This window comes from Lissotriton helveticus, chromosome 10, assembly GCF_964261635.1.
Source record: "Lissotriton helveticus chromosome 10, aLisHel1.1, whole genome shotgun sequence".
Lineage (NCBI taxonomy): Eukaryota > Metazoa > Chordata > Amphibia > Caudata > Salamandridae > Lissotriton > Lissotriton helveticus.
Window position 1 is genome coordinate 709,316,833 of NC_136071.1, and position 14,645 is coordinate 709,331,477.

The 14,645-nt window shown below is 46.1% G+C and overlaps 1 protein-coding gene across 4 annotated transcripts in view; it reads left to right on the top strand.

Annotated features, from left to right (window-relative positions):
- The window catches only part of RBM33 (RNA binding motif protein 33), a 667,388-nt gene that overhangs the window by 623,856 nt on the left and 28,887 nt on the right, over window positions 1-14,645 (top strand). For all 4 annotated transcript variants that reach the window (XR_013601648.1, XR_013601647.1, XM_078663257.1 and 1 more), the window contains one exon: window positions 7,009-7,097. Coding sequence is in view for 2 of the 4 variants with exons in the window: in XM_078663257.1 (XP_078519383.1) it covers window positions 7,009-7,097 (89 nt within the window). In the remaining 2 variants the exon portion in view is untranslated. The remainder of the gene's footprint in view (window positions 1-7,008; window positions 7,098-14,645) is intronic.

Here is a 14,645-nt window from a genome sequence, read left to right on the forward strand (position 1 = left end):
CTAAGGCTAAAGACAAGCAAAAACCAGGCCCGGAACCGAAAAAATCGGCGCCAAAACTGGTTCCTCAAGAAGAGGAGCTTTTTTGACCTGATCCTTTGCAAAAAAGGATATACATCGATCCAAAAACAGGACTTGTTTCTACTATGCCACATAGAAAGAGGAAGCTAGATACAGCACCATAAACTCCAGTGCCTGTCAAGAAGAAGGATTCTGCCACATCACCTATGCACCCTTCTTCTCCTGTACCTTCTCTTTCACCTCCTCTTCCTTTAAACATTTCACCTCAAAATTCACCTGTAAATTCACCATGAAATTCTCCACCTCATTCTTCACCTCCACAGACACCTCCTCTGAATGATGATGAGTATAACCTAGGGGACAGGGGAGACCCAGATGAGCCTTTTCCCTACCCAAGTGATGCACCAGACTGGGAGTACCCAAACCCACAAGATGTACCAGATATCTCTAACCCACATACATATCCATCCAAACCATCTCCTCCAGAAGATAATATTGGTTTTGGACATTTACTCAATAGGGCTGCCATCTATCATAATGTCACAATGCACTCCGATGAGGCAGAAGAAGATTTTTTGTTGGATACTTTTGAACACTCTCAAAGGTCAGTTTAAATACTACCTATGATTAAAGGGGTCATTAAGCATGCCCCAGAAGTGTTTAAAGATCCTGTACGAGCTAGGATCATAAATCCAGGAATAGGAAAAAAGTACAGGCCTGCTCCTGGGGGCCCTGCCTACATTAAAGGACAGCTACCCTTAGATTCCCTAGTCGTTTCAAACGCTAGAAAAAGAGTAAACTCACAAACATCAGGTGAGGCACCACCTCCTGATAAAAAATCCAAGATAATAGACGCTTCAGGCAAGAGGATAGCTGCACAAGCTAGCAATACATGGCGTATAGCTAACACACAAGCCCTCCTTGCAAGATACGACAGGGCTCACTATGATCAGTTAGAAACACTTTTACAACATCTACTTGACCAATATAAAGCACAGGCAAGTTACCTTATACAAGAGAGTAAGCTAATCTCAAATGCCTCAATCAAGTGCGCTCTTGATGTAGCAGACACTTCATCTAGAGCAATAAACACTATTGTCCTCCGTAGAAGACATGCGTGGCTACGCATTTCAGGATTTAAGCAGGAGGTGCAAACAACCATCTTAAATCAGCCATTCAATCAACAACAATTGTTTGGTCCAGAGGTAGACGCAGCACTTGAGAAAATTAAGAAAGACACTGATAAAGCCAAATCTATGGGAGCTCTGCAGTCCACTCAAGCACAAGGCTCCTTTCGTCGCTCCTTTTACAGAGGAGGCTCCAAACAATCTGGAGAAGAAAATTCAGCTTCCTTTAAAAACAATACACAAACATCCTCCAATAGAGGATATTTTAGAGGAGGCTACAGAGGTAATTACAACAAGGGAAGAGGTCGAGGTAATAACAACAATCAAACCTTCTCCACCACTAAACAGTGACTTCCTTCAGCTCCCCCAACAGTATTCCACTCCTGCAGGGGAGTGATTAACACAGTTCCTACCTGTCTGGAATTCCATCACAACAGACAAGTGGGTAAGACAGATTATCCAGTATGGTTACTGCCTAGAGCTTACAGCTACCCCTCCACAAATACCAACTCAGACAGCCGCCAATGTCCACAGAACATCTAACGCTGCTCCAACAAGAGGTTCTCTCATTGCTGCAAAAAGATGCAACACAGTTCAGTTGCAACATCAAGGAACAGGGGTTTACTCACTCTACTTCCTAATACCCAAAAAGGACGGGACACTAAGACCCATTCTAGACCTAAGGCCTCTCAATCTGTATATACACTCAGATCATTTTCACATGATCACTTTACAACAAATACTCCCATTGTTGCAACAAGGTGATTTTCCTCACCACACTAGACCTCAAGGACGCCTACTTTCACATTCCCACAGAAAGTATCTCAGGTTTGTGCTAGAAGGACTACACTATCAGTTCAAAGTCCTTCGATTCGGGGTCACAACTGCTCCACAAGTGTTTACAAAGTACCTAGCAGTAGTAGCAGCACATCTCAGAAGTCAACATATCCACGTCTTCCCATACTTAGACGATTGTCTCATAAAAGCCAAGTCATTCAACCAGTGTGTTCAACACACCTCAAACAATTCAAACACTGCACAACTTGGGGTTTACAATAAACCACACCAAGTCACATCTACAGCCCTCTCGTGTACATCAATAACTAGGTGTACCATAAACACCAATACAGCTCTAGCTTATCCCAGTCCTGCCAGGATACAGAGCATTCATGCCTTAGTCACAAAGTTTCAAAACCAACACTCTCTCCCAGCCAGAGTGTTCATGCAATTAATAGGCATGATGGCATCTTGCATTTTTATTGTTCCATATGCAAGACTGCAAATGCGCCCATTGCAGGAATGTCTAGCACATCAGTGGAATCGGGCACAAGGACAACTTACAGACCTGGTGTTGGTGGACAGCCGCACACATCGCTCTCTGCAGTGGTGGAACACCAAAAACGTGTCCAGAGGGCGGCCGTTCCTCAAGCCTGTTCCACAGATAGTACTGACAACAGACTCATCCCGACAGGATGGGGAGCACATCTGCTCCACCACACAACTCGGGGAATATGGACCGCTCAACAAAAGGTACTTCACATCAATCACCTAGAGCTGCTAGCAATTTTCCTAGCACTGAAGTCCTTCCAAGTACATATATGGAACAAAGCTGTCTTGATACGGATGGACAACATGACAGCCATGTACTACATTCAAAAACAAGGAGGCACGCATTCCCTGCAGCTGTCCCAGCTCACACAAAACATTTGGAGATGGGCCATTCCACAAAAGATATATCTGCTTGCAGAACACCTTCCAGGAGTTCACAATCAGATAGCTGATCTGTTAAGTCGACAGACACAGCAGATTCACGAATGGGAACTACATCTGCAAGTTCTTCAACCATTCTTTCACAAGTGGGGTCATCCAGACATAGACCTCTTTGCCACACACGAGAACGCAAAATGCCCAACCTTCGCTGCCAGGTTTCAACACCCGCGGTCTCAAGGCAATGCAATATGGATGAACTGGTCAGGCAGATTTGCGTACGCTTTTCTGCCAATCCCACTAATACCACTAATAGTACGCAAGCTCAGACAACAGTCTCTCAAATTGATCCTGGTTGCTCCCACATGGGCCCGCCAACCGTGGTTCACCACACTGCTGGAACTCTCTCTAGTTCCACACCAAAGACTCTCTCTGACACTATCCATGCTAACGCAGAACCATGGAGACATCAGACATCCAGATCCAAGTCAACTGAATCTGGCGATCTGGCTCCTGAAGTCTTGGAGTTTGGTTACCTTAACCTGCCACCAGACTGTATGAATATCATTAAAGAAGCCAGAAGACCTACTACTAGAGCTTGCTATGCTGCATAATGGAAGAGATTTGCCACTTACTGCACTAATAATCAAATTGATCCTCTAGATGCTTCCAACCAAAATATCATCCGTTACCTTCTCCATTTACAAAGATGTATTCTAGCATATTCATCCATAGGTTTACATCTTGCAGCCATTGCAGCATATCTACAAAACAGAAAACATATGTCGTTATTTAGAGTACTGTAATCAAAACTTTTATGCAAGGATTAAAGAGAATCATTCCTCCTAGGTTACCACCCTCTCCAGTGTGGAACCTAAACATTGTTCTTACCAGGCTCATAGGGCCCCCTTTCGAACCTTTACATAAATGTGAACTGCAATTTCTCACATGGAAGACAGCTTTCCTTAGTGCTATTACCTCTCTTAGGAGAGTTAGTGAGATTCAAGCTTTCACTATACAAGAACCATTTTTACAATTACACAGTAACAAGGTGGTTCTACGGACGAATCCTAAATTCCTTCCTAAAGTAATTACTCCTTTTCATCTAAATCAATCAGTAGAGTTACCAGTGTTTTTCAAAACCCAGACTCTGTAGCAGAAATCGCTCTACACACACAAGATGTAAAAAGAGCTCTTCTCTATTACATTGATAGGACCAAATCCTTTCATAAAACAAAGCAACTGTTTGTAGCTTTCTCTCCACCAAAGGCAACCCCATTTCTAAAGCGGGAATTGCAAGGTGGATTGTAAAATGTATACAGATATGCTATCACAAAGCAAAACGTACATTAACAGTTCCTCCTAGAGCGCACTCCACACGCAAACTAGGAGCCTCCATGGCTTTCTTAGGGAACATTCCCCTAGAAGACATCTGCAAGGCAGCAACACTAAACACTATTGTGTTGATGTGCAAGCTGAGCAGCAAGCTGCAGTAGGCCAAGCTGTCCTCAAAACTCTCTTTCAAACTACTGCAACAGATGCAGGTGACCACCACTAGGGGAGACACTGCTGTACAATCGATGCACAGTGTAAGATCTGCAGCTCATATGCCTCGAACAGAAAATGCTACTTACTAGTATGCATCTGTTCTTGGCTTGTAGAGCTGCAGATTCTTACACACTCTCCCACCTCCCCGGGACCTGTATCTGTTCCAGCTCTATCTTAATTAGATATACACGCATGGACATCCCTTCTTTATTTCTACTGACTCCATCATTTCCCATCATGGCGAAAAACAATCTAAGGATGGAGCCGATGCCCATGTGCACTATCGTCCAAGGGAGGAGTCGCCTATCTCGTGACTACAAAGACTTTTTCCAAGATGACAACAACATGCAATCATCCGAGCCCAACACCAGGTGGCGATTTAATGCACAGTGTAAGAATCTGCAGCTCTACATGCCAAGAACAGATGCATACTGGTAAGTAGCATTTTCCTTCTTCGCAATCAACACAGACCCCCTAACTTGTATGCTTCGTATATCACGAGAGTCCCAATGGAGATATGGGATCAAACCAATATTAAACACGAACTTACCACTTTCCCGTCTCCACTCACTCCATTAATGGACAACCCGGACTACCACATGTATTCTGCAGAGGGAGTTATCCCTTTTTACCAATTCAAACAAGAATACGGGTTGCCTGAGACAGAGAGACTTCGATATCTGCAAGTGCGGCATTGGGCGCTCAGTAACCAAGTCCGTTCCATGGCTGATAGGCATCTTCTTCCCTATGAGAACTGGCTTATTACATGCAAAACAGACAAAAAGCAAATATACGATTTATACAAGATGCTACAGGCCAGATTTGCTCACACATAGCTCTGGAAGGGCGCAATGGGAGAGGGATCTAGGCAGGACATTCAGTCATAAAGAGTGAGAAGGCATATACTATAGAGCACATCATTCCGCCTATCACATGGGACTCACTGACACCCTCACAAAGATAGCAACCTACTGGTATTATACTCCTGAACGTATCCATGCCATAGACCACACTAGAGAAGCCTCATGTTGGCGGGCTGTGGACAAGTAGGCACATTGGTACACCTACTGTGGGACTGCGCTCACTTCCAATCCTATTGGAAACAAGTACTAGATAAAGTAGAAACACATTTTGAGTCAGAAATTCCACAACTTCCCTCATATGTCCTCCTGGGCCTCCCAAATCCTTTGACCTATCCATTGCGCTTTCGCCGAGGCCGCCAGATAGCGATTGCGCTGGGCACAGCAATGCAAAATATACTCTCACACTGGCGTACCGCCCACATCCCAAACTTCACAGTCAGTTACACCGCTTGTGGCAGGTACTTGATATGGAGATGCTAACATTGACCATGGCAGGGGAGGGATCCAAATATATCGAACTGTGGCAACCCTTTTTGTCCCTTCTAGCCTCTGAATTTCAGGAAATTACTTGCCCCTTATACCTCCGCTTACTGCGCCTCTCTGATACGAAACAGATGACATAGGACTGGAGGCCATGAATAGCCTAGATAGCTTAGGTGGTGGACTTGGAACACGGGTGGTGGGTGGGAAGGGGAAAGGGAAGGGTTTAGGGGTTTTCGTACTGCTCTGTTTTTTCTTGTCATTTATAGTATATGCAAGGCTTCTTTACATTGGCATGGACCCATTTTAGCACTGACGGACTTAGCTTGTCCTTTTCAGGTCATGTATTTAGCAATGTTAAAAGATGCGATGGCCAAACTTGCATGTATGTTTTTTGTATATGCTAAAAAATTTCAATAAAAAGATTTAATACTAACAATCCATCTTTTTCCACTTTTACTTGTATTAACAAGTTTTGATGTTAAAGTCAATTATTAGGAATCTCCGTTTTCAACATTATTGCAGCTCTAGAGCTGTCCTCTACTGCTTAGTTCTCTCTGTAATCTAGGACCAACTCTATGTAGTTGTGCTTTCAAAAACTATTAAACAACTGAAGGAAAAAGATTGATGCCTTAACCGCGGCGGGTTTTCCGCCGCGGTGCGGGCATTCTAAAGGGTGGGCGGGGCTGCGTCGGCCGTTGGCCGACAAAGCACGGAAGGGGTTAAATGATCATAAAAAGGCATGAATCCATTTTTTTAGTACGAACACCCAAGTATATATTTTCACGTCCTCCAGTTCCCTCTCCTGCTTTTGAACTACCTGGTACATTTGTTGTTTCTAGAGTTTACAGAAAGCTAATGATTTTGTGATGCTTGGATATGGTAGGTTTAATAACGGAATGCTCAATTTATGTTGGATGTCGCTTAAGCAGAGTCTGGTTTTCAGACCAGTTTTGGCATAATTACAAAGGAATTAGTTTATCCGTGTGGAGGGAATAAAAAAAAAATGCCTGAATATAAATCTGTTAGTAGAAGACATAACATTGATGCTCATTTTGACATTTACAATTTTAACATGAAATGTGATGGTATGTCTTATTCCCTCCAGACATCCAAAGATACCTTACAGCATGAGAGCTCTGTTAATGTTTCTACATGTTCTTGGTTGTAATGCGATCTTATTGAATGGCTGTCATCAGAAACAAGACAGCATATAAAGTTAATAGATGATTTGAAAGGTTAAATAGAACATTTTCTCTTTTCAGAGTTTTCAGATGCTTCCTGAACATCGAAAGGCCATTGCAAAATTTACAAAACCACAACATGCTTCATTGTTTCAACAAAAGTTCCACAGGTAAAGAAATTAGATCCTTTGGTTTACTTTTATCACCTCTTCTAAATGACATTCTCTAGCAGTGCAGTGTTTTCCTAACCTCCTGACTCGCTAAGCAGAATTGATTCCAGATTTAAAGCGCCCCCCTCTTTGGTTAGAGAAGTGAGCAAAGGGATTGTTCTTCTCACGCTATTGCTGAACATTTAGCTTGTAATGTTTTCTGAGGCTCTCATGCTATGTAGTACTGACGCATTTACTTTTATTCTGGGTCATAGGTTTGCTTGACAAAGGTTCTCAATCTTTGTGTTAGTTATTGATCTGATCATTTACCTGTAATCTTGAATGTTGTCCTGGATAGTAAGGTGTGAAAGATTAAGGATATCACACTGTTAATCGAATAGCATTCCTCTTTGGTGTTGATCCATTCTCACACAACCTCTGCAGTTCAAGAGACATTAAAATACTGGTAAGTATTTAGAAGTATAGACTTAAAAATGTTCTTAATCTGTTCTATAAATACATACTTAAATGCTGGTTGTGGTAGTTTACCACTGGTGTCCTGGGCTCTGTCTTACTATGGCTCTGCAAACTAGGACAAGTACCACCCTTTCTGTCTTTGACTCTCAAAGTAGCGAGTGCAAGCATTAACAGGCTTCTGTAGGAGGCAGTGTAGGGGGCTAAAGCTCAAAACTCAACCGTCAAAAGTGCTTTTATCAAACAGCAGAGCTAAATACTCCACAATCTAATGTGTACGCTATATACGATTGTCATAGGTTGTATTCTAACATTCACACTCTACCCACTCCTTTTTCATGATAACCTTCTTTTATGGTCATCATCCTGCTGTGACAGTCCCCAGTACACTTTTGTCTATGTAAGGGATATGAGCCTGGTGCAGATGTTATCACTGGTTCAGGGCAACTCATGTCTTTAAGCTATTAAGCTGCAGAACCACTGTGTGTCTGTCACTTGCCACAGGTGCGTATAAACCCTGTGGTTTACCTACTGATCACTCATGGTAGTCTGGGATGTGCGGTGCATGTTGGTTGTACTCCAGCCCTCACAGCAATTACTCTTCTTTTGCTGCCTCTTTTGCGACAAGGTCCTCCGGGTAAACTTGTTAGATGGAACTGCGCATCAGTACCCATGTTCAGCAGTTTTAGATGCAGACAGGTGTCAGCAGCAGCAGTTGCAACCTCCAGGCACACACTACATTAGTGCTATGCCAGGGCCAAAATAAGTGAGGGTTCCAATTGTACTTGCATTTGGCACTTAAGGCTTGGTTACCATGCTGGGAGCATTCCCATTCCTACAAAATACATATACATATATATTTTCCCTGACAAATAAAAAATACATTTAAATATCAGTCATGGTTCAGTTAACACAAAACTGAAAAAGCACGGAATTTTGCCACATATGGTGTGCACACATCATACAGTTGTGACTCCTGAAGTTGTGGCTTCGATTTAGTAACTTCATTTGCAAATATTTGGGTGGAAGTGAGATTCTTGGTGGGGTCTTTATCACCATGTGCCTCTAAGAACTCACTATAATTTGGCTCCCTCTCTTTGATGTACTGATGAATTTCCATATAAAAAACAACAGAATAACCCTGTTTGATATTTGCTCCTTTCCTTTAATTACAAACATCTTTAACCTTGGTGCTTACGTACACAACAAACAAAATCACCACCATAGCCCTTTTTGTTTGTACTTCCTGAAACATTGTGTTGTGTTATTTATTTGTACTCAGTGGGCCAAAATCACGTATAGGTATACTATTTAGTGGTAGATGTTCGAGGAATCAGTGGCGGTGGTGGGAAACTGTGAAATATTTGTTACTTGGAGCCTCATTACATGTGGCCCTGTGTTTGAGCCAGTATTTGTCAGACCTGCTAAAATCTGATTCCGCTAGGATTGTGAACCCGAAAAAGTGAAATAAAATACTATTTTAGTCTCTGAACTCACTTATAACTTGTTCCGGTTATTATTTAGCATTACCACACACCCATCGCAATTAAATGGGCCATTCCTAATGAGGGTCTAAATGTTGGAGATTTAAGCAAATTTAAGGATGTTTGGAATTGGCATGCTAATACAAAACATATACCCCAAAAGGGTAATAGAATTGTAATTCACAAAATAAATATTTAAAGTTACTATAGCCCCAAAAGTGTAAAAACAGCCCCTGTGTACTACATTTCAGCCTTGGAGTAAGTCGAGAAACACACATGGCCAGTAGTAGTGCAACACTCTCCGATAGGAAACATTATCAGAAGGGAATTAAAATAACACCCCTCAAGAACTAATGTTAAATACTTTAAATTAGTTGGTGAGATTAAAAAAATGTTTACTTACTAAAGGTTTTCTTCAACTATTATTATTAAACTTAATTAAAAAATAATCTTTGTGCAAAACATTTTTGACTTTAGTACAAATATAATTTTACACAAGTGTACTAACTAAATAAAAATAAAGATGATGTGAGGGTGACTTTTCAGTTTGTTAAAAATAATATGTATGCATTTATTCAATGTATCAAAATTATATCAATATTTAATATACATTTAATTTGAGTTATTATGGTGCACAATTTTATTATTTCCAGGTTGATCAATATTTTACATTGTTTTACCTTAATATTTTCCAAATTAAACTTTGAAATGTCCTATACTTTCCCCACAGTGAGATCCCCACGCACAGGTGAAATGTTACTAGTAGTAACATAGCACTCATCAGTTCTGTTGTAGGAGGCTCAACTTCTTTGTTTGTGGGGATGTGGACACACAAGTCTGCACCCAGATGTAAGTCTCCTCTCAGAAATGGTGAATAACAAAACAACGAAGAGTTACACCTTGCTGTAGGAGTAAATACACACGTGTAAATATATTTTTTTATTTACCTTTGAAAATAAGGCCCATTTATTACAATGTTTTTGAAACTCCACTTTTTGTGAAAGTTGTTTCACTTTTAACCCACTACAGCCTTTAGCCTGCCACCATCCGTATCACTGTGAAATTGACCATCATGAAAAGATGTGTCATATGTCAAGTGTTGACTCTTCCATTCAGCTTTCTCACTCATTCCTCTTTGAAACAGTAAAGCAGCAACATTTTAGTCGAAGAAGCAGACCTTATTCAGAGTGTGGCCGGAGTTGAAACTAGGATTATTGCGCCGTTTAAATTACCGTTAGTATTTTGAGCATCCTCACTTAGCTTCTCCTTACAGTCTTTACCTCATGAAGGCATATAAGTATTTGACGAGCCTTTCACCTGTGTTTATTGGCATCCCGCATCGTGGTCACACAACTAAAAACATGGAATGAACAGCCCCGATCTGGTGTTCATATCTCAACTAACTGAAAGCTTCTACAGAATGGTCATAATAATCATAAGGAGGGGGTGGCCTACAGTGTAATGTTGACGCGGGCAGCCAAGGCATTGGCCCTTGAGCTCCCTGTCGCGGCCATGAGGACTAACCTCCTCACTGAGGTCCTTAAACCGCAGGCAAGCTCGGCTGAGCCTCTGCTGCCGTTTACTGAGGCCTTGTGTGACGTTATTTTGGGCACTTGGTCCAAGCCTGCTACAGGTCAGCCTGTAGATAGGAACGTGGCCAGAAGCTACCGCCCGGCTGCGGGTGACCCTTGCTTCTTGTCCACCCACCCCACCCTCGAGAGCCTGGTCATCCAGGCCTCTACTTGCCAGACCGCATTCCCGACGGCTCCGCCCAATAGGGAATCCAAGAGGTACTAGCAATTCGGTAAGAAGGTGTTCTCGTCCCTGAGTTTGGGACTGCGGTCAGTCAATACCGCATGGGACACGGTAGAGGACATGCTGCCACAATGTCCGGAGGAGGCCCGGACTAAACTCGCCCAAGCCCTTGCGGAGGGTCGTGATGCAGCACGCTATTCCATCCGGTGTGGGCTGGATACCACAGACTCACTGGGCAGAGCGATGGAAACGACGGTGGCGGTTCGACGCCACGCCGGGTTGAGGACCGCCAACTTTTCGGCTGATGTCCAGGCCACCATCCTGGACATGCCGTTTGATGGCCGTCGCCTCTTTGGCGACAAGGCAGACCATGCGCTTGAGCGTTTAAAGGACTCCAGGGCTACCGCCAAGTCCTTGGGCCTCCCGGCCCCACGCCAGCAAACGGGTGCCTTTCGCTCCTTTCGTGGCCAAGGAAGGGGCAATCCCACACGTGCTGCCAGCCACGCACCGCAGGCTACTACACAGCGCGGTGGCGGCTGTGGAAACCGCCGTGGCGGCGGTCGGGGACAAGGGCGAGGCCAGTCCACACCTTCCCCTGCAGCACCCGCCTCAAAACCCACCTAGTCTGAGCTTTCAGGCCCATGGGACGCCAGTGGGGGGCAGGGTTCGCCATCACCTCTTCCACTGGCGCACTGTCCCGTCGGACATGTGGGTGCTGCAAATCGTCCGAAGGGGCTACTCCCTCCCCTTCGAGGCGACCCCTCCAGCCATGCCGCCGCAATACCACCGCGTGTCAGGGGATCACTTGCAACTTCTGCAAGAGGAAGTTACGGCCCTCTTGGCCAAGGGGGCCATCGAGCGCGTTCCTTTGCCAGAAGTAGGGTGTGGTTGTTACTCCCACTACTTTCTGGTACCCAAGAAGGGCAAAGGGGGCCTACGCCCTATCTTGGACCTACAGAACGTCAACGGCTTCCTCCGGAAGGAGAAGTTCAAGATGCAGACTTTGGTCTTAGCTGCCCTGGACCCAGGAGACTGGATGGTAGCGTTGGACTTGCAGGACGCCTATTTCCACATCCCTGTCCTGCCGGCCCACGGGCGCTACCTGCGGTTCACGGTAGGCCACGAGCACTTTCAGTTTACCGTGCTCCCCTTCGGCCTTACCAGCGCCCCACGGGTGTTCACGAAAGTGATGGCGGTGGTCGCAGCTCATCTGTGCATGTTAGGGGTTTCAGTCTTCCCCTACCTCGACGACTGGTTGTTGAAGGCTGCTCGCCCCAGACAGTCGTCAGCCACCTCCAGACTACGGCCGACCTCCTGCACCTGCTGGGGTTCTCCATCAATGTGCCGAAGTCACACCTGTGTCCCTCTCAGAAGCTCCTCTTCATAGGAGCGGTTCTAGACTCGGCGCAGTTTCGGGTTTATCCTCCCGAACAGCGGGTTCAGGACATTCAGGCTCTGATTCCGATCTTTCATCCTTTATCCCGAGTCTCGGTCAGGTTGACGCTGCGGCTTCTGGGGCTGATGGCCTCCTGCATCCTTCTGGTGCATCACGCCCGGTGGCGGATGCGGGCTCTGCAGTGGGACCTGATGTATCAGTGGGCCCAGCATCAGGGCAACTTGTCCGACCATGTCTTGATCTCGGAGGGCACTGCAAGACAGTTGCAGTGGTGGCTCCCGGACCGGGTCAGCGGCAGATCCCTCTCCCTACCCCAACCGGAGCACGTAGTTGTGACGGACGCGTCCCTCCAGGGCTGGTGGGGCCACATGGGAGAGGCGGAGATCAGAGGCCTTTGGTCTCCGACGGAGTCCCAGCTCCACATCAACCTTCTTTAGCTCGGGCGATCCGACTTGCACTGAAGGCATTCCTACCCTCCGTCCGGGGGAGCGTAGTGCAGGTGTTCACGGACAACACCACCGCCATGTGGTACTGCAACAAACAGGGCAGGGTGGGGTCGTGGACCCTATGCCAGGAGGCTCTGCGCCTCTGGCAGTGACTGGAACATCAGGGCATGACCCTGGTGGTTCAACACCTGGCAGGTTCTCTGAACGCCAGGGCGGACGAACTCAGCCGTCGGTGCATGATGGATCACGAATGGCGTCTGAACTCTGACGTGGCGCAAGGCCTCTTTCAGCAGTGGGGAGAGCCTTGGTTAGATCTATTCGCCACAGAAGAGAACGCGCAATGTCATCAGTTCTGCGCGTTGGAATTTCCAAGGCGGCACTCGCTCAGAGACGCTTTTCGTCGCGAGTGGAGTTGCGGTCTATTGTACGCCTTTCCGCCTATACCACTTCTGCCCAGTCTGTTGAAGAAGATCAGGCGCGACCGGGCCCAGGTTATCCTTGTGAGATTTTGGTATCCAGAGCTACTCAGCATGTCTGTCGATCCCCCGATTCGTCTGCCTCTTCAGGAGGACCTTCTGTCGCAGCAGCAGGGGACGGTCCTCCACCCGAACCAGTCCAGTCTCCACCTCCAAGCTTGGGGATTGAGTGGTGACAGTTGAGGCCATTTGACTTGCCTCCTGAAGTCTGTAATGTCATTCTGGCAGTCCGGCGTCCCTCCACAAAGTCGGTATACGCCTGCAGGTGGAACAGATTTGTGGCATGGTGCACAGCAAAGGCTGTGGATCCACTCTCGCCCCCCTTTCTGAGGTTCTCCTCTTCCTTCTTTCTCTAGCCCAGCAGGGCTCTGCTCTGGGCACTATCAAGGGCTACCTTTCTGCCCTTTCCGCCTTCCTAAGGCTACCTGATCAGCCATCTTTGTTCAAGTCCCCTATTGTAAATAGGTTTTTGAAGGGCATCACACACATGTTCCCTCCTGTTCCTTTCGTGATGCCTCAGTGGGACTTGAACCTTGTACTTACTTATCTGATGTGCGCTCCCTTTGAGCCACTTCATAACTGTCCTCTCCGCCTTCCTACTCTGAAGTCTGCTTTCCTGGTTGCCATCACCTCTGCCAGGAGAGTGAGTGCGCTTCAGGCTCTTTCTTCCGAACCTCCTTTCCTTTCTGTCCATCCGGACAAGGTTGTGTTGGGGACAAGGCCCTCTTTCCTGCCCAAGGTAGTCACAGCCTTCCACATCGGGCAGTCCATCACCTTGCCCACCTTCTTTCCGCCTCCGCATCCCTCGAAAGAGGAAGAGAGGCTCCACCTTCTGGACCCAAAACGTGTGCTGTCTTACTATCTGGATCGCATACGCCAGTTCCGGGTGGATGACCAACTCTTTGTTGGTTACGTGGGCGCCAAGAAAGGACGGGCGGTGCACAAGCGGACCATCTCTCGGTGGATCGTATTGTGCATCCAGGTGTGTTACTCCTTGGCTAAAAAGGAACCTCCTGTTGGGCTGAGGGCCCACTCCACTCGGGCCATGGCGACTACTACTGCCCTGGGCCGAGGAGTCCCCTTGCAGGACTTTTGTCAGGCAGCTACGTGGGCCTCGCTGCACACGTTCGCGAGACACTACTGCCTGGACAGTCCAGTCCGGAGAGATGGCTTCTTTGGCCGTTCCGTCCTCCAGGACTTTCTGGTGTGATTATTGGTTCGCAGACCCACCTCCGGGGTTGGTATTGCTGGGGTATCTATTCTAAGATAAGGAATCTATCACTAACGTGTCTCTTTCAGATGCACATGTTACTACTTGTGTAACTATATATCTGTAAGACATTAGTTAGTGATAGATTCCTTACCGACCCACCCATCCTCCCCGTTCAGCAAACCGATATCTAGGGTTAAGGTCATCCCCTTTTAGGGCCCTAGTTTCATGGCACCAGTGTTGGTTCTATCATGGCTCTGCGTATCTGGCGCGGAAAAACTGTGGATCAGAACTGACGTCAGCGCGCGAGGGCGGCGTCTAAGTTCTC